The sequence below is a fragment of the Anneissia japonica genome, unplaced genomic scaffold, assembly GCF_011630105.1.
Source record: "Anneissia japonica isolate Jap-2015-1 unplaced genomic scaffold, ASM1163010v1 scaffold9_len2422644_cov172, whole genome shotgun sequence".
Lineage (NCBI taxonomy): Eukaryota > Metazoa > Echinodermata > Crinoidea > Comatulida > Comatulidae > Anneissia > Anneissia japonica.
Genome location: NW_022758107.1, coordinates 1,675,829 through 1,699,116, shown reverse-complemented (window position 1 = coordinate 1,699,116; position 23,288 = coordinate 1,675,829). Strand labels below are relative to the sequence as shown.

General features: G+C 35.2%; 1 protein-coding gene across 1 annotated transcript; it reads right to left on the bottom strand.

Annotated features, from left to right (window-relative positions):
• Positions 1-2,202: 2,202 nt before the first annotated feature.
• Positions 2,203-22,711, bottom strand: LOC117125135 (alpha-mannosidase 2-like). The gene is made up of 20 exons (XM_033271535.1): positions 22,331-22,711; positions 21,462-21,824; positions 20,773-20,917; positions 19,290-19,461; positions 18,992-19,119; positions 18,433-18,606; positions 17,701-17,887; positions 17,109-17,286; positions 16,257-16,459; positions 15,592-15,774; positions 14,910-15,018; positions 14,417-14,487; positions 13,768-13,937; positions 12,135-12,325; positions 11,623-11,734; positions 10,950-11,086; positions 9,841-9,982; positions 8,901-9,040; positions 7,140-7,445; positions 2,203-6,407 (listed from the first exon to the last, which is right to left on the bottom strand). Exons 1-20 carry the CDS (start codon positions 22,454-22,456, stop codon positions 6,255-6,257), a joined length of 3,390 nt encoding a protein of 1,129 aa, XP_033127426.1. The 5' UTR covers positions 22,457-22,711; the 3' UTR covers positions 2,203-6,254.
• Between the last annotated feature and the right edge of the window lie 577 nt (positions 22,712-23,288).

The window sequence follows — 23,288 nt, the reverse complement described above, 5'->3', positions numbered from 1 at the left end:
AAACTATAACCTATTTAAATGCCGTGGCGGCGCCCGTTCCCACGCCCCGGGGCGCCGTTAATTACTGAAAAGGCCGGGTTGAGAAAATAAATATGAGGGAGGGGTTTATTTATTTATTTATTTATTGTATAAAATGGTTAGGCCTTGCAGCCAGTGGCGGCGCCAGCGGGGTGGCTTAAGCCCCCCACCGGGCAAGTCAAGACTGTCACAGTCTGAGAGTGCCATTTTCGGCCATCCAAACGTTGATATTCTTTAAAAAAAAATCCCCTTCCTCCAGCTCGAGCCTACGAGCTCAAGTCTGCACTGTCGGACAACTTAGCCCCCCCCCCCACAGAAAATATATCAGCCGCCACTGCTTGTAGCCTACTCAAATAAACTCCCCTTAATTCTAGTGTATGTGGAACTCACATAATTACTGCGAAAATGAGTTTATTGCGTGATCATAAAGACTTATATTATTTATCCAAACCAGATCAGAAAAAATGTAATGAAGTAAGACACATTTATAGAAGGTGTTGAGAATGATTTTGCTTCTATTAGTTTTGTTTAGTTAAAGTTATTTAGGTGTGGCTGTTAATTGAGGTAAAAAAATTAATTCCCAGGAAGGGGGAAGGGTGAGTTTATTCAAATAAATACAGTATCAGCATTTGCAATTGTTCTAAGCACACTGAGATACCGTACTTAATTATTTAAAGCTTGTTTAAATGTAAAATATATGCATGGTTAGAATTGTGTTATCATTTTTAGTTGGTGGCCTACTTTAGAAAAGCGTCAGGAATTAGCGGGGTTTCTAATTAGAGGCCGGGTCTCGAATTGGATGGAGCATTGTATTAAACAACAAATTGTATCCACGTTACATCTGATTAATTTAAAAACTTTGGTTGTAGTAGTGTTTTACATGTTTGCTTTGTATAACTATAATTTTTTTTTAAAATTTGGAAAAACAGGAACTAGGCTATATGTATGCCGATAATATTGACCACATACAGGTCTTAATAATATACAAAATGAATAAATCGTTTATAGTAGAAATTGTGCACTTTTGAGTTTGTAAAAATGTTGGCCTAATAGGTTTACAGGCTTCCAATTTTAACAACGTACAGTACATTGTTTTCATAATAAATTTAGCCGCTGATAACCATTGCACCAATAAAATCGATGGAGTGAATACCGAGTGGTTACGAAACTAATGTAGGCCTACAAAATTGCGTTTTTACTCAGTATTGGTCCGGAAATACGCATCGCACCTTGAACAGAGCACAAGTGAATAACTCAAAATTCATGACATAGTCATTCGTAATTGTTGTTCTTTCACACTCGCTATAAAAAGCCGGGGTTTTGGTGAAAAAAGGGAGGGGGGAAATGTTATAGTTCCACATTTACAGTGAAATTAAGGGGAATTTATTTGTGTAGGTCAATATGATTATCCATTTTTCACCAAAAAATAAACGCCACCCTCGAATAAACGCCTCCCTCGAATAAACTCCCCCTCGAATGAACTCCCTATCTTCAAAAACCTTTTGAACAATAAACGCTTCGGGGCGTTTCTTAGAATAAATACGGTAGGCCTAATATAAAATACTCCTATACCAGGACTTCGAACGCCCCCTCGAGCAAATCCTGGTGCCACCCATGTGTTGGAGATCTGGAGTGATGGTTCCGAGAATTCGCAATAGCAGTGTGGGCCAGGGAGAGGGGCTATCACAGATGTGGGGTCTATACTACCATAGTTATACTCTTTGATACTCTCTTTGATACTACCTAAGCCCCCACCATCGTTGAGGGCGAGGTAAGAAAATTATGATTATGGCACCTCTAGATGGCCGAAAATAACATTCTCGGACTAAAATTTGAATACGATTTTCTTTTTCTCTCCATTAAAAAAAAAATGTTTACAGATTTGGATTACTGATGTGGTTAATGAGATTTCGTAACATTTTATTTTATTTGGCTGCACATTGTGATACACATTGGCAATGACTTCCGTGAGACAAATGAAAATAAAGCAGTGCAAACATGCAAATATTATGAATTTGCAGGATATGGGTTAATATCTGGGAGATTCTTGGCTGCTTGCGGGAGTACGGGAGGCCGTCCCTATTTCTGGGGGACTCCCGCAAGTTCCAGGAGACTTGGGACCCCTGCCTATACTATTTATCATTTTAACACTCAATGCAATAAATGTATGCCGGAAGATTCATGTCATGTCATTCTGTTTTGATCAGTTTTTAATTCTCAATAAAATGTACATCTTGATATTTACAATTTCCTGTAAGAAAAGGCTATCCTAAGATATTTACACAATGGACCTTTCCGCTATTGCCAAGCAACTTGGATATTAGAGCGCTTTCGGTTGCACGCGACGACGGTAGGACGTAGAACGTAATGACGTCGCTAAAAGTTATCGGCGCATGCGAGAACGTTAAAGACGGTCATGCATGAGTGATTCCGTTCTAGCGTCGCGTCGTCGAACATATCGGAAGCTCCGTGCTGCTGTTAAATTGCAGGACCTTTATAATTAAATAGCTTTTGTGCAAGTTTTTCTGGCGTTTGATTGGTCAGCTTCAAGTTTGATTGGCATACCAGAAAGGTGCATTTGATAGAATGATAAATGCTTTTTGTGCCATGTATTCATCCTGCCTTTATATCACGGCTGCTGTGGCGTATCCAGGAGCATTAACATGAGGGTGCAAGGATTAAGTTGGGAAAAGTGGGGAAGAGCGATGGGTAATCAACTAGCGATTTCTGGTGGTATGATGTTATTATTAATCGAGTCCAGTGGGACAGCCTGGAACCAAGCATTTTCTGGGGAAGTGCGCACTTAAACACCCTCTTAGGTACGCCACAGCATGGCCGATATTACATAAAATTCATACAGTACAGGTGTTCATAATTTAGCAAACTTCTTGAACACTATTTGCCTTTTCACAAAGTATTATAATCATTCCATTTCATTACGAAGTAAACATTATCTTGGCATGGATGAAATTAATTTTTATATGAATACACTGTAATTAAATATCACACCTTATGGAAACTAGCCAATGTGAAATAAACATGAACAAGAGTTGTTTAGTACAATTGAATAAACTGATGATAACCCCTGTGCAGTGACCCCGAAAACTGTGCAGTGACCCCAATCATGGGCTGCCTACGTGCATGTTAAGCCTGGTGTTTCCATAAAAATGCTACACTGTTGCGACCAGAGTTGCGACAGCATATTCACTGCATTCATTGGACTGCGTAGCTGTCCCTGACGCAATCGGGAAGGCTCCATCCCCGATTCAATGAACAAATCAGCAACACCGAAGAAGTTGTCTATAGCATGTAGCAATTTTATGGAAAACAGGCTTTAAAGCACATCTGGGCAAAGTGCAGCCTGATTTTTGGAAGCACACTGGAAACAACAAAGTTTGGGTGCGGCCCTCAGTGTTAAATCAAAAATTCACTTTGGGTCTCCGACCGATTTTTATGCCCACCTTGCTTTAAAGAATGCAATACTGAAAATGGAAAAAAAAACCAACACCAGGGGATTGCCTGCTAGTGTATTGTCCAATTTACAGCAAACATCACATTTCACCATTTTATCAAATAAAATGCAAATCATTTTAAACCACAAACGATACAATTATGGGCAATTTCAGGTGATAGAATTTTCATAACAATAACGTAATAGCAAATGTCAACAATTAAAGGAAAATATAAAATGAAAATATTTACTGAATTAACTGTCTTTTATCATTCAATCTACTGTATTCCATTCTATGATCAACATACAAATAAGGTACACAGATACTGTACACTATAAAGTATAAGCAATCTATTTTATCTATTTACACATGAGTTTTCCCTCAATTTCTGGAAAATACAGTAGAGCCCCTATAAGGGGACACATTTGAGAAAAAAAGTGTTGTTCCCTTAATAGGGGTGTCCCTTGAATAGAAGTGTCCTCTGGATAGGAGTTAGCTGGTAGTGTTAAAAGATATTCTGTCCTTTTTTGTGGCCAAAAAAGTGTCCCCTTAATAGGAGTGCCACAAAGGAGGGTGTTCTACTATATTTCATTGATTTTTATATCACATGTATGTAATTTTTATTCATTATTATATTATAGGTTTCTTAAGAAAGAATAAAAACTGGAAATTCTATAGCCAGTTTACTAAGAAATTAAAATACATGTCATCCTAAAATTAGGCTACTGAAAGAAATCTACAAAATACAATTACAACTAATACAGAAATCAAGTTTACCTAATTACAGAATGTTCATATAATGACATAATACCAAATAACAATTCATTTTTAAACCAAACCCCAATAACCAGCTTAAAATAAAAAACAAAAAATCAAAAATACAATTTATTAAATTCAGCAAAAAAAAAAGCCCTAAACATTTTTTCAAGAAGTTACCCTAAAATAGCAATTCATTTTTAAATTGTCATAAAAGATTTGCTTTCCTAAAATTTAATAAAGAATATATATATACCATGATTTGTTCATCAATAAAATTATCTATCAATAATGTACATGTTATGCACAAAAACAAATGTATAATTTAAAGATAAATAACCAATAAATTAAATTAAACTAAATTTTAATTGATGACTTAGCTGGGTTGGTCACAATTTCTGTGCTATTGTTTTTGGTCTTGTCTAGATAATTTTGTTAGTAATTCTGTTTTACTTTGTTATGATTAAGTGATTTTAGATATTATTTAAAATGCTTAAATATTAAAAGCCAGTTACGCATTTTTCTGGACCACTGTTTTTTGGTCTTGTTTGCAGCTATGTTTCACTTTGTTATGAATTTAAAATAAAATGAAAGGAAAAATTGGTAGATATAAAGTTATGTTCTAAAGATTAAATTTTAAAAATAAATTTAAGAAATCAGAAACAGAATCAGAAACAGTATCTTAGCACATTTGCTCCTACAAAGAATTAGTACTAGCAATGAGTACAAAATAGAATTTCAAGAGGTGCGACTGCCCTGATTTCATATGTACCCAATTAAACGTTAAAGAAAACGGTCCTGCCAGGAGATAGGGGGCGCCCTATTAGAATTCAAATAGAGTTTGCTCGAAACTCGTCTTTTATATTTTTAAAGTTTTTTAAATTTTTATTCATGCCAGACAACTATTTGTTCAGCTGGCTGGCATTTCAGGATCTGTAAAGATGTAACTAATTTTTATTACTTTTTCCCCAATTATCATACTTTAATACTAGATTTGTTGTATGATGTAAATTTGTTGATTCATAATATTTAAATGTATATTTACAATGTAGTCTGACTAAATTAAAATTTTCATATTAATATTTTATATTAATTATGAATTTAATGTCTAATATATTGATATACTCTTATATAATACAGTAAAGATTATTAAATTGTACTACTTTTATATTTTGTTGAATAACTTTCCAATCAATCAATCAATCAATTAATTTCAAAATATTTATGATGTGTTTTATTGGTGTATAGATTTTTTGTGTACAGTCAATAATTTAATATTTTTTAAGTAAAAGTTCTCTTTATCCATCATTTATGCAATATACTTTCACATACTTTTATCCTAAGATTGCAATAAAGATGAAATAAACATACTTAAACATAAATCTGTCATTATTTTTTCACATCACATCCCTAGTTTCAATATATGAACTGGTCTGGAATTGGTATCTGATACAGGACGTTATATTTAATGGGGGAATGCTTCACTTAATGGCTGAATAACCACACTTCAATCATAAAAAAAACATATGAATACTTTACTTACTTAGTACTTGGTATTTGTCATTCCATATCAGGAATATCTGACTGTCAGTAGGGAGCTTTTGACTGCACAACAACGGTAGGATGTAGAACACAATGATGTCACATAAATAAATAAATAAATAAAATAAATAAAAGTCAACTGTGCATGCAAGAACGTTAAAGTCTCATTGTTGCATGGATTCTAGGATGCAATTTGGCCGAATCTTCTTTGTGCAGAGAACGTAGGACGATGACGCAAGAGTGGATCTGTTCTAGTGTTACGTCGTCGCGCAAAGCGAAAGCTCCCTATTCACTGATAAACAGTTGACTTTAAAACCGCTGCTAATTTACTCATTTCAGAGAGAGAGAAATCTGACTGGTGCATTACAATTCATTTATAGTACTCTTGAATATTCAAACATGCATATAGAAACACACCATGAATATTCAGCAACCTGATGACCCTAAAACGATTATTGTAAACAACAATAGTTGCGGTGAAACGTCTCAGCCGAGTTTTACTTTGTATGTGTTGATTTCCATGGGTTCTATAGTAACGGTCGCATCTGGGGCTAGCTCGGATCCATCGTACATAGCTGATAAGGAAGTTTGTTGCAAATGTGAAACCTGTAAACTTTTTAGAAGTTGATTAACTCTGACCTGTAACAGATGAAAAGTACAAATTAAACAATATTATTGACATCACTACTATTGATATCAATAATATTGTTGATATCAATATTATTGATATCAATAATATTGATATCAATATTATTGGATTTTACGTCAGGGGCACTACGACCTCTAGCTATAATATTTGCAGTGGTTCAAGCAGCATGCAAGTATTCCTGGATAAGGACTATAAACTATAGGTTCATTGTACACAATGGGCTTGTGTGCACAATAAGAACCCAGTACATCTCAAGCCCAGTAGGGGTTACCGTGGTGTACTGGGCCAAGCAGCCCCTGTTGTGGAAAGACAAGAGTAGCTGGCACCAGTTTGCTGAGTTGCTCAAACACGAAGTCACGCTTAAGAGTGAAAGAAGTTACTGTAATAGCAGCTAGTCAACGCATTGAGCACATTGAGACTTCTTGTAAAGTGCTATATAAATCAAACTACATTTACTGATTTGACTGAATAATGGTTGGCAAAGAATACTAAATTATGGCCTAGACTTACATTGAAATTAATCAACTTTAAATGACCAGTCAAAAACAACAGAAAAGTATGGATGACTGGCTGGACTGCCCAAAAGCAACATAAAGTCACTGTCATAGGGATCTCCTGACCGCACATACAGTACAAAAACAAAGCATATAAATATATATATATATATATATTTATATATATATATAAATATAACATCTCTTGTTTACATTAGTTGAACCTACCTTGCCTTCATCTGTATTGCACATTAATGCTGGGCCTGGGAAAGAACAGTCAAAACCTCGCCTGTGTAAAATCACTAATGATTCATCTTTTGCTGTTACCATATTGGTCGTCTGTTCCACTCGTGTTCTCAGGTTGACTAGGTGAATATCGCACGGCAGTGGCGTCTGGAATATCTCAAACTCTGGCAAGATTTTAGCCTCGTTGGCATTCTCCGATATTGCAGTATGGATGTATACCGGATGGTTGGTAATGAGTGATGATGCATGACTTAGGAGGGATGGATAACCAACGGGAAGATTGTCTGTCTGCAAAATCACAACCAAAAAAAATCCATATGTACAGTATATATTTGGGTATATTTATTGCAAAAAAAAAAAAACACATACAAAACAGACATGCAGCATGTGTGAATTGAGAGACTGAATATAAAATTACAAAAATATAAAATTGGCAATTAAAAATTTACAAATCATTAGTAAAATAGTGCAATATTAAATATTAAAATTTACATTGGAAACATTAAAAAGTCAGACGACGTCCAAAATTACAAAGACAAGAGTTACATAAGAAAATATTAAAGAGCAATTTAACAATTGAGTCAATATATATATATATATATATAACAATTCTTTTATATATAAAAAATATACAATATTAAATATTTAAAAAAACCCCCCACTCTCTGCCAACCTACAGGAGTCATGCACGGCAAGGCACCTCTGTGTCAAATGTTCAGACCGAAGAGATCACCGACCCCAGGGTCTCACTACTAAGTGAGTTCAAGATTGAAACTGGGTCTCCTCAATGACAAAACAAAATAAAAAGTTCACAATTGCCTTTGGCAATGATACCGTAAGTATAACTTGTTCACTTGAGGTCATTATCAAAAACTACCCCCATTAACTTTACTGAATTTACAACAGGAAGATTTTCATTTGAGATGTGGAGGCTGATGTGGTCGACGACCAAAGTTACATCTAATCACCTGGCATTTGGAAGGGAATCTTAAGTTTATTATTATTGGTCCAGTTGTAAATGGTGTCGAGTACTGTTTGCAAATTACCAGGTTGACCAAATTTAGTTGTTTCACCTATTGCTTAGTCGTCGACATTCTTCTGGGCATCGCCCCCCCCCCCCCGAGTCTTAAATTTCTGTAAAAAGTCATTGACATAATTTAAGAAAGTTAACACTGCTAATAAAGTTTCCAGTGCATGTGCACTTTAAAGAACCCAGTACAACATTCGAGACAAGTAGGGGTTACACCGGTGAACTGGTCCATTCATCCCCTGTTGTGGACAGATAAGAATAACTGATACCGGTTTACCAGGAAGCTCAGACACACAGAGATCCTTACAGAAGAAGCAAGTTACTATATGAGCTAGTCCACAACTTGACACTTTAAAAGCATTTCGGTATAAAGTGTTATATAAATCTAACTACATTATAATTCCATATAACATCTTCTGCTATTTTGCTACTGTATAGAAACATGGCATCATAATTCCCTCAAGTCATGTTAATCACCAATATATCACAATATTTCATTTTCTATTAAAAATTCCAATGCTGTTTTAATACAATAATTAAAAAAATATACAATCACTTACTCCAGGCTCAGTGCCTTTTTCTCGTCTTTCTAATAAAAACCTAAATTTGTTAACAAGTCATGTTAATCACCAATATATCACAATATTTCATTTTCTATTAAAAATTCCAATGCTGTTTTAATACAATAATTAAAAAAATATACAATCACTTACTCCAGGCTCAGTGCCTTTTTCTCGTCTTTCTAATAAAAACCTAAATTTGTTTGGTGTTCTCTTGTTATCCATCACACCTTGTTGGAGCCCTCTATTGTCATCTTGCATTAGTCTCCTATCCATAATCACCTCCAGCCACCCTGTGAACAAAGTTCTTATTGCATTAGCATGTCATGTGTTCATGCCCAAGATCTCATGTGAGGTGAGATGATGAGAAACATGAGGAGGAATGAGGATATTACGCAAATTTGAGGAAGAATGAGGAGAATCAAGATAAGAGACATCCGAGGTAAGATGAAATATGTGAGGTAAGATGAGACATGTGAGGTGAGATGAGGCATGTGAGGTAATATGAAAGATGTGAGGTAAAATGAAACATGTGCGGTAAGATGAAACATGCAAGGTGAGATGAGACATGTGAGGTGATATAAGACATGTGAGGTAACAGGAGACATGGGATGTGAGATAAAACATGTGAAGTAAGATGAGAATGTGAGGCAAAATGAAAGGTATGAGGTAAGATAAAACATATGAGGTGAGATGAGACATGCAAGGTGAGAGGTGACATGTGAGTTAATGAGACATGTAAGGTGAGATGAGGCATGTGAGGTGAGATGAGACATGTGAGGTAAGATGAAACATGTGAGCTAAGATGAGACATGAGGTGAGATGAGGCATGCAAGGTGAGATGAGGCACATGAGCTAATATGAAACATGCGAGGTAAGATGAGGGAAAGGTGGGATAAGATGAAGTAAAAATGAAATATAACATGCTGAAAAAAATTGATGGTCACATTTATCTGAACATAGTTATCCAGATAACTAGATTTAAGTTTAGAGCGAACCAAGTAGTTGATAAACATGTGTGGTTAGATGGAATGATGAGGGACATGTGAGTGATTTAATGATAGGTAACTTAGTTAAGAAGACCATGTTATACCTTGTCCCAGACTGGCTGCTGCGAGGGTTTGCCTAGAGTGTACGGTGAACCTTGACGTTGTATCCTCAAGATATGCCATGCTCACCATTGGATAGAAATTCCCTTGCGTCGGGAGTTTGGATAATGTTTTCCTCTTTTGAATCTAAACATTAAATGAATTATTTAACATCATTAATAATAATCTTATTTTTTCAATCAATAAATCAAGTAATCTTTATACTACAAGTGGGAGTGGTTGGCGCAGTGGTCGCATTTCATTCTCTCAACCTTGAGGTTGGAGGTTCGAGCCTTCACTGTGCATTTCGCTTGTGTCCTTGGGCAAGGCACTTTACCTACATTTCTCTCTCCACCAAGGAGTATGAATGGGTACGGTACCTGGTAGGATGATGTGGCATTGAATATTTCAGTCTGTATCAGCATTAAATTGCAACCACGACTACGATTACTCCCCCAGGGAATGGAGGAAGTTGCGCTTTGTGCTGGTTTGCTAATTATGGATCCAATAATCAGAAGTTATACAACATCGCCAGCACATTGTATCTCTTGGCAAAAACACAGAATAATCCCATTAATATTATTACAGGTCTCCCTCCAATTAAAGACCATTTTTAGGACTGGGGTTTTTATGAGATTTTTTTTTATCAGACTTGGTCTCTAATTACAATAATAGGGATAAAAGGCATGTTGTTGGTGAATGTAAACACTGTAGTAATGGGATGGTTAAGTGCTTTAAATTTATATAATTAGGAATAGAAATAGGCAATTCTTATTTTTGGAAATTTCAAGGCAGCGGTGGGCGTAATAAAAATTTTCTTCTTCTTTGACCATTATGTAATAAATGTTAATTAAAAAATAAAGAAAAAACTTTTATTTTTTTTTTCTAAAATTTCCATTTTCTGTGGTGTCAGGTGCGCTAATTAGCATAAAATAACATTTTATTTTTATTCGAAATCATAATTTTTGGCGAGCGGCAGGCATAAAAAAGTGGTATATAATTTGAGGTGGTCTTTAATTAGAGGGAGACCTGTATTATAAATATAATTATTAACTTTTTAATTGAATATTCATAAATTTGTATGTTATTCTTAAATACAATTTCATTAATTCACCTGGAATCCATTTAAGTCGGTGAAGAAAATCTTGTCTTTGTTTTGAATACCTGTCTTTACCCTCATTACTATTTCGCGATTTCTTTCCGTTCGAATGTCAACAATATTTTCAATTTCTAAGCTGCATCCATCCACACCTGAAACGAAGATAACAAATGTCAGTAAGAGGTTAAAGCCTTTCCTCAATAATTAAATATTTAATTGAATGTGAACAACTCATAATTAAATAATCTTCTCTCAGTAACAAAATTTAATGGAGAAACCATATCATGGATAAGCTTTTTTATAATAGCTTTTTCATAATTTGCCTATCCAAACATACTGCCAATCTTATTGTGGTTTAAAAGCACAATTTGGACCATACAAAGCCAAAAAAACTCTCCTGTGAATCCTACCAGAAACTTTTTATTCCTATTCCAGGACTTGGACTGAGGCTCTAGACGGCCCCTTGGTACAGAGAAGCTGTAATGCTTTTCTCATAACTTTGGCAATAGTAAGTTGATTCCAGTAAATGAATATATTAAAAAGCTTATTATGTGGAGAACATGAATACATAAAAAGTCAGTCTTCTTCTTTTGGTCACTAATGTTGGTTTTGGCTCCATTTTACAATTTAAAAAATTAAATAATATTAATTATTATTAAATATAAAAATTAATATGACGTTCTCTGACCTGTTGACTTTGGCAGTCGTATCGTGTGTTCTACTTTCTCACTTATAACGTGAACCTCAGATAGAAGTTTGCCACGTATAACACGTATCAACGGCCGTAATAAACTCAGTGGCTGAAAGAATTTTTTAAAATAAAATGGTGTATAGAATAATGTAGCTTAGGTAAGTCTTCTTTAATACCTTGCTTAGCAAACATATTTTTTTTTTAAAGTTTGTTAGAGGGCAGAAAAAAAAAGCACAAATTTTGCCAAAAGCATCTAAGCAGAGGAGAAAATCAAAAATAAAATTTAACCCTGTATTAATAACTAAAAATTGATTTTTGCAACGAGTGACTATTTTTGCTTGTCTTTGCCACATATGTTAATGAACAAATACATATTATTATTAAACTGGTATACATCCAGGTTGTTGATCATCTTTCAAACAGGTAAGTTCTTATTAATCTTTCCCTTACTAAAATCAGGTCATCGGTAATTTTATTCCCAAGACAAAAAGAATATAAAAATTAACTACCTCATCAGGACCACTGGGCAAAAATAAATAAGCACCACTTTTATCTTTCTTGTTTGTTGTCCCATACATCACAAACTCTACATCGACATTTGTCTCCTTCATATCAGTTTTAGTGGTCACAGTCTGAAATAAACCAGTCAACCATATCAACCAATGATATAGCAAGCAATTATACAACAACCAATCACATACTTACTTAGAAATGATATCAACCAATCATATATCAGTAGCCGAAAGGTCCACTGATTAATCTCAGATAAGACTGATGATGACATAATTAATGTCGAAATATTGAATCCCAACACGATGGCGTGTATTTCAATACTTGGAGTATGTATTATACTTTCTTGTATATCAGTAGTCATTTCAATAAATTAACCAATCATATCAACAAATTATAAAATATCAACCATCACAATCACATTTGAATCAATCATATAGCAATTTCTCATAAATCAACTAATCATATAGAAACCAATTAATTCAAGAAATTATATCAACATCACGTAATCATACATCAACTAATTATTTCAGCCAATCATACTTGCTAATTATTTCAACCAATTATATCAACCAATCATATCAACCAACCAAGGTCATTTCAACTAAATAAATTAACCAATCATATCAACAAATTATAAAATATCAACTAATCAAATTAAACAATCACATGTGAATCAATCATATAGCAATTTCTCATAAATCAACTAATCATATAGAAACCAATTAATTCAAGAAATTATATCAACATCACGTAATCATACATCAACTAATTATTTCAGCCAATCATACTTGCTAATTATTTCAACCAATTATATCAACCAATCATATCAACCAACCAAGGTCATTTCAACTAAATAAATTAACCAATCATATCAACAAATTATAAAATATCAACCAATCAAATTAAACTATATTTGAAAATAAATTAGATGGTTACATTGCATACTATTTGTTTCTTGCTTTGTTCAAAATGTTTTGGTTTTTGAAGATGATTTCAACATTAAAAAGCATAGCCTACATGAAGTCATATTATAGTAACTCGATGCCTATCAAATAAGTAATAAGAATTCGCCATAATTCATGGGGGCTTCGGCCCTAGACGGCCCCCCTGGCCCCCAGCCAAGTGAGACTCTATTCGCTCCACTAGCCCCCCCGTCGGGGCCTTTAGCCCTCCGTCGGGCAGGTCCTGGCGCCACCACTGACTACAGCGAGCGATGTTTATGTTTACGTAGGTACATCATGCAAATGGTCCATAACTGCAGGGGCTGCATGGACCAGTACACCGGGGTATCCCCTACTAGAAATGAGCAAACTGGGCCTACAGTTTATAGTTATTATCCGAGAAGACTTGTTCTACCACAAGAACCATAGGTGAGCGTGCCATTCAGACCAGCGCCAATATTCTGGCTGCAGTTAGGTTGCAGAGCCCCTGCCTTGACTGCTCAGCCATTCTATGTCAATTAAGCTGAATGGCAATTCAGTAGCCACTGTTCTTTTTTGCCTAGCAACAAGGGAAAGTGCTAGCTAAAAAATTCCGCCAGAGAATACCATTTTAGGAGTAAGTCATAATAATCGTTCTATAAGTGTGATAAGTTCTGTAAAATTAAATTAAAGCTAAAAAAATAAATACATACCTCATACACATCTGTAGATGAGCCTTCTTTGCTGGTCCAAACCAAATTTGTCTGGCTGGCAACCACCTTGTCTTCTGAATCCTGCACTTCAACATTTGGTGAAGACACATGGATTCGAACCATCTCAACACGCTCTTGAGCAATGGAATTGTACAGAATGATGATGCTAATAAAGAATTAGTTTTTTGTTAATTTTATCTTGTTGAATTAAGGCATGACTTCAGCATCTTAAACAATAATAATAACAACAACATCAACATCAATATTGCATGTTTCTCGTAGAATCATGTTGACAAACGAAAAGTGGGAGTGGGAGGGGATTACTTGTCAGGGTCCCATCCAAGGTTACAGGAAGCTAGTTTTTTTTTATAAATTAAGACAAAATTTAAAAAAATTAAAAAGAATAAAAATAAAATAAGATAACTGAAATACATATGTGTAGCATGGTAAATCTTGGCTCTCAAAGTAAACACCAGCAGTGATTTTGTCAACAGATCCGGCCAATGACGACCATGTGTCTTCCGAAGAAGATAGCTACTACAACAATAACATTAATGCAATTAATAAAATAAACATTTACACCTAAAACACAACAATTATAAGCATTCATATTAAAAAATTGAATAAGGAAGATACTTTCCTTACCTCGGAGCATCTTTCATAACTTTCACCACTTTTTTATCGGGAAGAGAATCATGAGAATGGCGTTCTTCATCCTTAAAGACAATGACATTCAAAATAAGTCAATTATACTAATGATTAACAATTAGCATCTTTCAGTAAAACAGAGACAAACTTTGTCAGACTAAAAATATGGAGTATATCTTCATTCTGAAAGATAATTAGATAACAATTAATTAATCAATTAAACTAGTGATTAATAAAGGATCTTCAGTAAAGCCAGCATTACAAAATGTATATCTTAATCTTGAAATTAATTAGCTAAACCAGTCATTAACAATGAGGATCTTATATAAAGCTGGTAATACACAGTCAGATTTTGTGTATATTGGTTTTCGCAGATATTCTTATCACACAAACGTCTTTCAAGTCTTTTGAAAGTTGGCCAATGATCTACTCCAATACTGTACCACTACTGAAAAATGAAATAAGTTTGATCAAACACGACATCACTTACAACATCAAAGAAATTGACGTCCCTTGCAAAAACTTTCTTATCATCCGTCAATAAGAATAGAATGCTTTCCATCATCACTTTTCTAGAATTATCAATTGCAGCCAACAGTCTAGATAAGAAACAAATTATTTTCCAGTAGTTTTGTTTAGTTTGTCAGCATTTTTCTTTTTTTCTTTTTTTTTTGTGGGGGGGGGGGGTATCAAGAAAACTGCTCAAGGCAATGTTTTCCCTGGTCATTGGGTACAGAATCACTCATACACAAAGTGCAACCTCCTCCGCTTCCCTGGAAGTATTTCTAATCATGCGTGTAAATCAGCACCGCTAATTGTCAGTCTAGTGTTGAATAATCAACCTGACTGTGTTGACTAAGATGAAATGAATCTTCACTTAATGGACATTCCCAGAGTGTCAATCAAACTGACCAATCCCAACAGGACCAACAACATGTGCGTGTCCTACAAATACATGTACTGTCCCACAAATACATGTACTGTCCCACAACTGCGTGTGTGCGCGTATGCTGCTACACTGTCGTTGGTGAGACCTTAGCAACAATATCTAAGGGGTGGGGCTTTGCGGAAAAAGGTCAATCAAAACCTGACCTTAAAAAAGGTCAATCAAAACCTTACCTTAAAAAAGGTCAATCAAAACCTGACCTTAAAAAGGTCAATGAAAACCTTACCTGATACCATAATCAACCACAACATGATCCTTAGCGGTTCCTGTGATTCCATCATGATGCTGGAATAGTCCCAGGTTTTGACGGCCCGTGTGAAGCATTTGAATGAGGTCGTTGTATGGGAATGTGGTCGAGTCATGTTGACGAGCGGTTGCCGCAGCAACTGAGTATATTATTTCTGCAGCCCTATGGAACAAATGAAACGTGCTGTACTATTACAGTATTCATTGTGCATTCTACTGTAAATTGAGAAAACATGTCCTGTTTTCTGTCTGTGTGTGTACCACATAGCCCCCATAGCTCAAATGGATGAGCATCTGATGGTAGCCAGATGATATTTGGTTCAAATCCCACCGTTCGGCCAGTTTTGCCCTCCAGCTGAAACATGAGCAGAGCAGCAATGGGAATTGAACCGGGAGAACCAAGTGATCTCCATGATTCAGTGCAGACAAAGTGGCTATCACAGTTTAGCTGATTGAGCCAAGTTGCTTTATAAATTAGTAACTAATTAAGTTTATCTTTAAGATCCATTTCTTCAATGCTAGTAGTAATGCTGGTAATGGTGGATGCTTGCTAAATTTACCAAATCTTTAATTATCATTATCATTTTAATAACAGGTATTATTAGTATTTTGATATTTCAGAAGTCAAATGAACATCATTAATACCTAAGGTGAGATTCTAGAACTCTATCAAGATTTTTGTAGAATGGTCTAGACGTAAAGTAGCCACTCCAGTAATGGTCATCTCGATCTGCGTATGTGAAGAAATCACCGCTGAGGACAGGGAATCCCTGTGGCAAGCTGCCTCGTTCCGTGTGCATAGTCTCATACAATGCTTTGAAGTAGTCTTCTAGAGTTCCAAACTTAATCTGTAAATCAAAAATGTTTAAATGAAAAACAAGAAATATATGACGGATTTCAACGTAATCATTGCCATGCATGAAAATATTCATTTTACATGGCGTTACAGATAGGTAAACTCTCAGAAATAATATTCTTTTGTATTGTACAATATAAAGCTGGTGTGGCCAACATACACATACACTACACAAGTACACCAATGGCAGTTTAGGAAATAATCTAAAAATATATTTCTATTTTCTGTATATATAGGAATTTAGCAATTATATTTTAGGAAAAGGAGATCAGTTTTTGACTGTTCGATTAGAATTGATAGATCTACAAACCTGTTGAATGCAATTAATTAATTAAGCCTTCAAGGGCTATTATACACAAGATCACCACAATATATATAAAATGGATCCCCACCTCCACCCCCAACACAACAAAAATGATTTAGAACAAAATTTTAAGAAGATGGAAAAGACTATTTGAAAACAGGCCCATGATCTCATGCTATATAAGTAAGGTGGTTTTAATTTCACGCGGAGAATAATAGGCGGGATCAAGCTTGAGGAAGTATGAAAATCTAACTGAGAAATGAGTTGAGACAGCAGGAAGTAATATCTTTGATGAATAAATATTACTTTGACTTTGAAGGAGAGCACAAGACCTTACCTCCACATGCCAGTCTTTCTTATTGTTCATGAAAGACATTAACTGCATGTAGTTGTTATATTGATTATCCCATTCCACAGTTTTATCATATCGGAAATCATCGCCCAGCGGGATTAACACCACCTTGGAACGAAACAGTTGGGATTTCTTACGATACTGATCCAGCAGTAACCTAGCCCTAGAAAATCAAGGTAATGGAAAGTTAACAAATATAAAAAATAAGTTATTCATTCACAAGTGGTGTATCTAGGAGTCTTGATTTGGGAGAGCAGATGCAAGGGGCATGAAGGAGGAGGGGGAGTTTGATGATTAAGTGCGGGGTGGCACTAGGTTGCAAAATGAGGTCTTGCAATTTGTAATATGCATTCTTTACATTATTTTGTTATCAAAATTTATGTGACCAATAAATGTGTTTTATGTGAAAAATAAATGTGATATGCCCATATTTGGGTATAATATGACATTATCATGCCAATATAAGGGTACATACACAAGTTGTAAAATTTGAGAGTGTAGGCAAAGCTTAAGACAGCTTTACCAAAGCGTTTGTAATCAGTCAAGTACAATTATCCATAAAACTTTCTTTTCATACCTTCCTTCTACATTTGTCTGTGTAATTGGGATTGGTGGAACCTTCCACGGACAGGTGATACGACCACCTGGAAGTCGCTTGAAGTCGAACTGACAGCAAACCTTAGGGTCTGGTCCGCATGTGTGTGGGACATCGTAGCTGTAAAACGGCATCAGGTGAGTGAACATATCCGTGCTGGAGCCATGGTCTGGTGTGGAGTAAACAAATTTATATTCTTTATTCCAAACCAACAGTGTGAAACACCAATAATATTCAAATTTAACAATATAAATTATATGAGGCTTGCCATAGAAAAACCAGCATATTGTCGCTAAATATTATACTGAGTAATTAGCATAGGAATGTGGAAGTATTGTATATTTTAGTACTGAGTACTCATAAAAATAGCAATAGTACATCGATTTCAATAAATGAACAGTGACCTTATAAAGTGGAAAATATGAATATATTAAAAAATGTATGTATTCTTATTTGAACACTGATACTAGTTTTGGCATTGCAAGCCTCCCATATATTCTGGTTTTAATTCAATATCAAAAAGAAGTACAAAACTGAATTGTGTTAAGATTTACATTAATGCATAACATTACATCTTCCATCCAACCCCACACCCAGCATCCAATAAACCTTGAGAGCTTTTTAGACAGAGCATAAAACTCATAATGGGACTTTCTCTTTACTACTGGATACGAAGGAGAAAAAAAGTAAGTACTTTACTACTTTTACACTTACCCCAATTTTGCCTCCACATGAATTCCAAGTTCTTTGTCGATGAAAAGTATTTCTTGATGGTATAGTGGGCACGTTGAATAACCATGTGTTCTAGACCCATGCGTTGCAGGAGGTAAGCCATGGTTGAAGACAGGCCAAATGGATCAATAGCCCAGCCATTCTTGGGTTTAACACCTAGCAGAAAAACAATATAATATTAGTGATTAAATGAATGATCTCTCTATAATGATAATAGCTTCTCAGACAATGTAGAAAATGTTTATCATATATAGCGAGTGTATTTTTATAGTGATTCTCTGTAAATTCAATGCAGTGCCACAGAAACTAATAAATTTCATATGAAAAAAATTGACATCTTACCAGTATACTTTTATACAGAAATACAACAATTTTGCAAAACTCTCTTTGGCAGTGCATTAAGTACACTTTAGGAAATCTTTTCGTAACATTGTCGGTTACATATATATTGTGTAATTACTGATTAACTCTGCAATTGTGCAGATTTATATCAAAATGACATAATTTAAATTATTGCAGAAACTATCAGATGATATCTTACCAATATGAGCATTTAACCATTCATGGCCTTCTATTAATTGGTCTATCATTGCATAATAGTGAGTATTTGCTTCATCATTCATTACCCAGCCTCCTGTGGTAATTTCTAAACGACCTTCCTTTATAAGTCTGCAAGAAAATTGTTGGTAAATAAGATATTACACTGTATTATATTCAGTTCGCCCTTCAATTTGAGAACCCACCACACACGCACACACACACACACACACGCACACGCACACACGCACACACAAACACACACCATTGCTACCAATTTTAATTGACTAGTATGTATTTACTTTCTAGTGATGTCTTTTTTTCTTTCATCAATTTTCTTCCACCACATAGATAGGTATGAAATCTCTGACCACATGAAAGTCATTTTCGGCATTTCCAGTAACTTTACAACCATGTTGTCTAGTATGTGGTTTGTCTGGTCTTGGAAATACTTATCAAGAGTTTTAATCCAACCTGGAAAGAAATAACACAAAGGAAACAGATAATTAAAAATAAAAGATGAATAGGATTCTGTCTGTGGTAAAATCTGAAAAACCTTAAAAATTCAATTAACTTGTTCGCTGCCAAGGATGCAAGTTCACGCCTGACAGTATTCGCTCAGGGCACCAAGGGCATAGAGTTCATGTCCGCACCTGTCTACACATACCACTATTTGTATTGCACGTAAACTTGCTGGCAGTGTTCGCCAGATCGTGAACTCTCGCCCTGGAGGTCCAGGGAAGAACCCTGAAGTAATGATCTATGTTTCGTGTTTCATTATACAGTTGATGGGAATAATTTTTTTAATGGAGCGCCGTTTATGCCTAGGGATGATACTAGGGGAAAAGGGTTAGCAGTCAACATGTTAAAAGTTAAAATAATGGTAAGGTAAAAATAAATTAAATTCAAAACATTTACGTACAATACAAGGGATAAATTTTAAATTTACTTTGTACATTCTTATGTTCTGGGTTTTGTTTATTATGTAATATCTTTGTTAATAATTTTAATTACTCTGATCAAAAAGGGTGATTGTTCCCAAGTTTTTCAGCAAACACCCTTTTGCATCTCAGAAAAATCAGTTGCATAGCATATCAAAATGTTTTGTTTCTCCTTGGGGTTTAGCCAGAAAAACGAAATAGGCCATCCAAAATGGAAGCCAGTGGGCGTGGCACCGAGCCAATTGGCGGGCCATGCCCCGCCCATCTTTGGGAATCCCAACCGAATATTAGTACGAAAACAACTTACATTTAATCAATAAATGTTGTTTTTATCAAACATAAATATTATTTAGCTTTAGTTTAATGCGAAAGATTTGAGGAATATAAAAATTTGCTCAGGGCACCAAGAAAACAACTTACATTTAATCAATAAATGTTGTTTTTATCAAACATAAATATTATTTAGCTTTAGTTTAATGCGAAAGATTTGAGGAATATAAAAATTTGCTAAAGGTGAGCCAGGCCCAATTAGGCTAGGCCAAACTGATTAGGCCAAGCTGTCCAAGTCGTCACGGTAAAAGTGGCCATCCTAAATAATTGTAGGCCGTCCAAAAGACGGCCGGACGGCTCGCTGGCTAAGCCTATGGTTTCTCCGGACCCTGGCTTTAATGTGGGCCTCAACAAAATTGATGTCAGGCTGCACATGTTGTAGATACTGTAAATGCTTGAATAAGTGCCGCTTGAATATTAAGTGCAGTAGAACTTATACAATTTTTGGAGGCTTCAGTGCGCTTATTCGAGAGCACCACCTATTCGAGCATTTACAGTAAATGTGTTTACTAACCAGGATCATTATGGGAATGTGGAACCACAAACACTTTCAATGGCTCATCATTCCAGTTGCTTTCCTCATATTTGATATCAAAACCTTGCTTCCAAACACCTCCGTTAGGATTATTGAACGGTAGCTTATCAAATACATCCAGCATCTGGAGAAAAATTGGAAAGTAGGAAACTATAATATCATAATCATCAATAACAATGCTCAGGGGTCCAGGGGGAAATTAATAGATGAATCGGGGGAGGGGGCAGATCCAGAGAAAAATCTGGGAAGGGGCCATGTGACATGCAAAGGACCGAGCGGGTGGAAGAAAAAGTTTGGTGGTGCATGAGAAATTTGTTGAAATGTTTGAACATAAACTCTGATACAATCGAAAAATAGCTTGTTTTAGAGTACTGTGCGCCCCTCTTTCTTCTTTCTTTTCTTCTCTCTTTTTTCCTTTTATGGAATCAGACCCTTTGAATAAATTAATAATGAATGAATAAATAAATTTTGAGCTGGACGAAGGGATGTATGTACAAGTATATTGATAATTGCTTGTTTGTGTTTTGTGTAATGGGTACACCCCGACAGAAATTGTTTTCTTCTGCGGGCTCCTTGGTCACTTCTCTTATATTTTGAGAGAATTACCAAATAAATCTTTATTGAATTGAACTGAATAAGAGAAAACAATGATCATTGATAATACATACCTGAATGTTGGCCGAGTTGCCACTAGGAGTTTTAGCAAACGTGCATTCATTTGTATCGACTTGGGCAAAGATCATTTCACCCTTGTCCATCACACCATAATCAATAGCCTCATGCTTGATCGCTGAAGACGTCTGCTTCTTCACAGCTTTATTGAAGGTGGCTGCTTTGTCCCCCTGATTGTTGAAATTAATGTGGTTCACTTGAGCATCACCAATCCCCAAGTCCAATTTGTCCATCTGGAATGTATCGTCACCCTTCGCTAGAGCACGCAACGCATCTCGCAAGGTCTTAACACTCTCCTTGTGACGGGCTAGACTGGATTCTAAATCACTTATTTTTGCTCCTATTTCATTAAGTTCCCTCTGAATGATATAAGCAATAAATAACAACATAAAATAATTATTAGTATATCAGTGTAATCATATATTTTACTTGGGGGCCTAGTGAAATTAGTTAAAATAACAACTGAGGTTAAGGTTAAAATAGGTGCCTACCTAGAGGGACAGGTTTAGGGGAGGGGGATATTAGGGGCCGAGTACTATCTAAAGTGCATTACAGTGCCAATTTTAATAACATTAATAACAATAGGCAATAAAAAACAAGTATAAAATAGTTTAGGCCTAGGCCTATAAAAGGCCTAGCCTAGCTAAGCCTAGGCCTAGGCCTAGGTTTGGTTATAATTAATTATAAATTATATTTTTTTTTAAAGGCAAAGCAACATATGTTCAACAGTACACTACCGATCAAGCCACTTTACAAGACTTGTAAAACGTATAGGCCTGGCCCATCTGGATTCTAATGTTTCTAAGACTAAGCCTGGGCTATGCCTAGTGAATACCCGAATAACCATGCCTAGGCTTATCTGTACCTGAGACATCGCTCCCCCTGCTCCACCAGAAAATGTGTCCAGCGAAGCTTGGTCCAGCATCATATAAATCGACAGAAATCCAACGCAAAAGATAAGAGAACCGAAAACAGCATAGTACTTTTTCATTTTTAAAATTCTTACTGTCAACACTTTCCACAGACTAACTTGTAACCTTAAAAATTCATTTCATTCGGATCAATAACCGCAGAACTACTAAATATTGAAATCGCTGTGCATCAGAGGCAGACGCTAGGCCTAGCCATATCTACATAAGAAATCGCCAACGGAGAGTCTAGTGTACTAAGAGCCTGCAGCATGGGCATACACATACACCACACTCTATGTTAGCGCTAGGCCTAGAAGTACTAAGCTCTGCCAGCTGTTTTGTGTGTACACGTCACTATCATGTGTGTAGAATCCTTGCTTGATTATTGATTGACAGGCCAAATCCCAAAGAATATCAATACATTCTCGATCTATTTTCCAAATGTTTATGCATTATTTATTTCATTACTTACTGTATTATATGTTGATGGTAATACAAAAAAAATGAGAAAAAAAGCCAAGTAAACGTGTGTCCCATGCAAAATACCAAAATAAAAATCATTTAAAAAACTTATTTTGAAGTAGGTATAAAGTAGGCTAACATAAATAAATTTAATTATCAACTTCAAAACAGAAATTCTTAGAAAATAGAAATATTATTAGAAAATGTTACCCATTATTTTACAGAGAAACACTTCCAGTCACTGGAAATGTTTTGATTATAGGCCTATTGTCTTTTTCCATTATATAAATAAGGGTACACATTTTTAATTCAATAATTTCTGCTCAAGTTCATTATTATTATTATTATTATTATTATTATTATTATTATTATTATTATTATTATTATTATTATTATTATTATTATTATTATTATTATTATTATTATTATTATTATTATTATTATTATTAT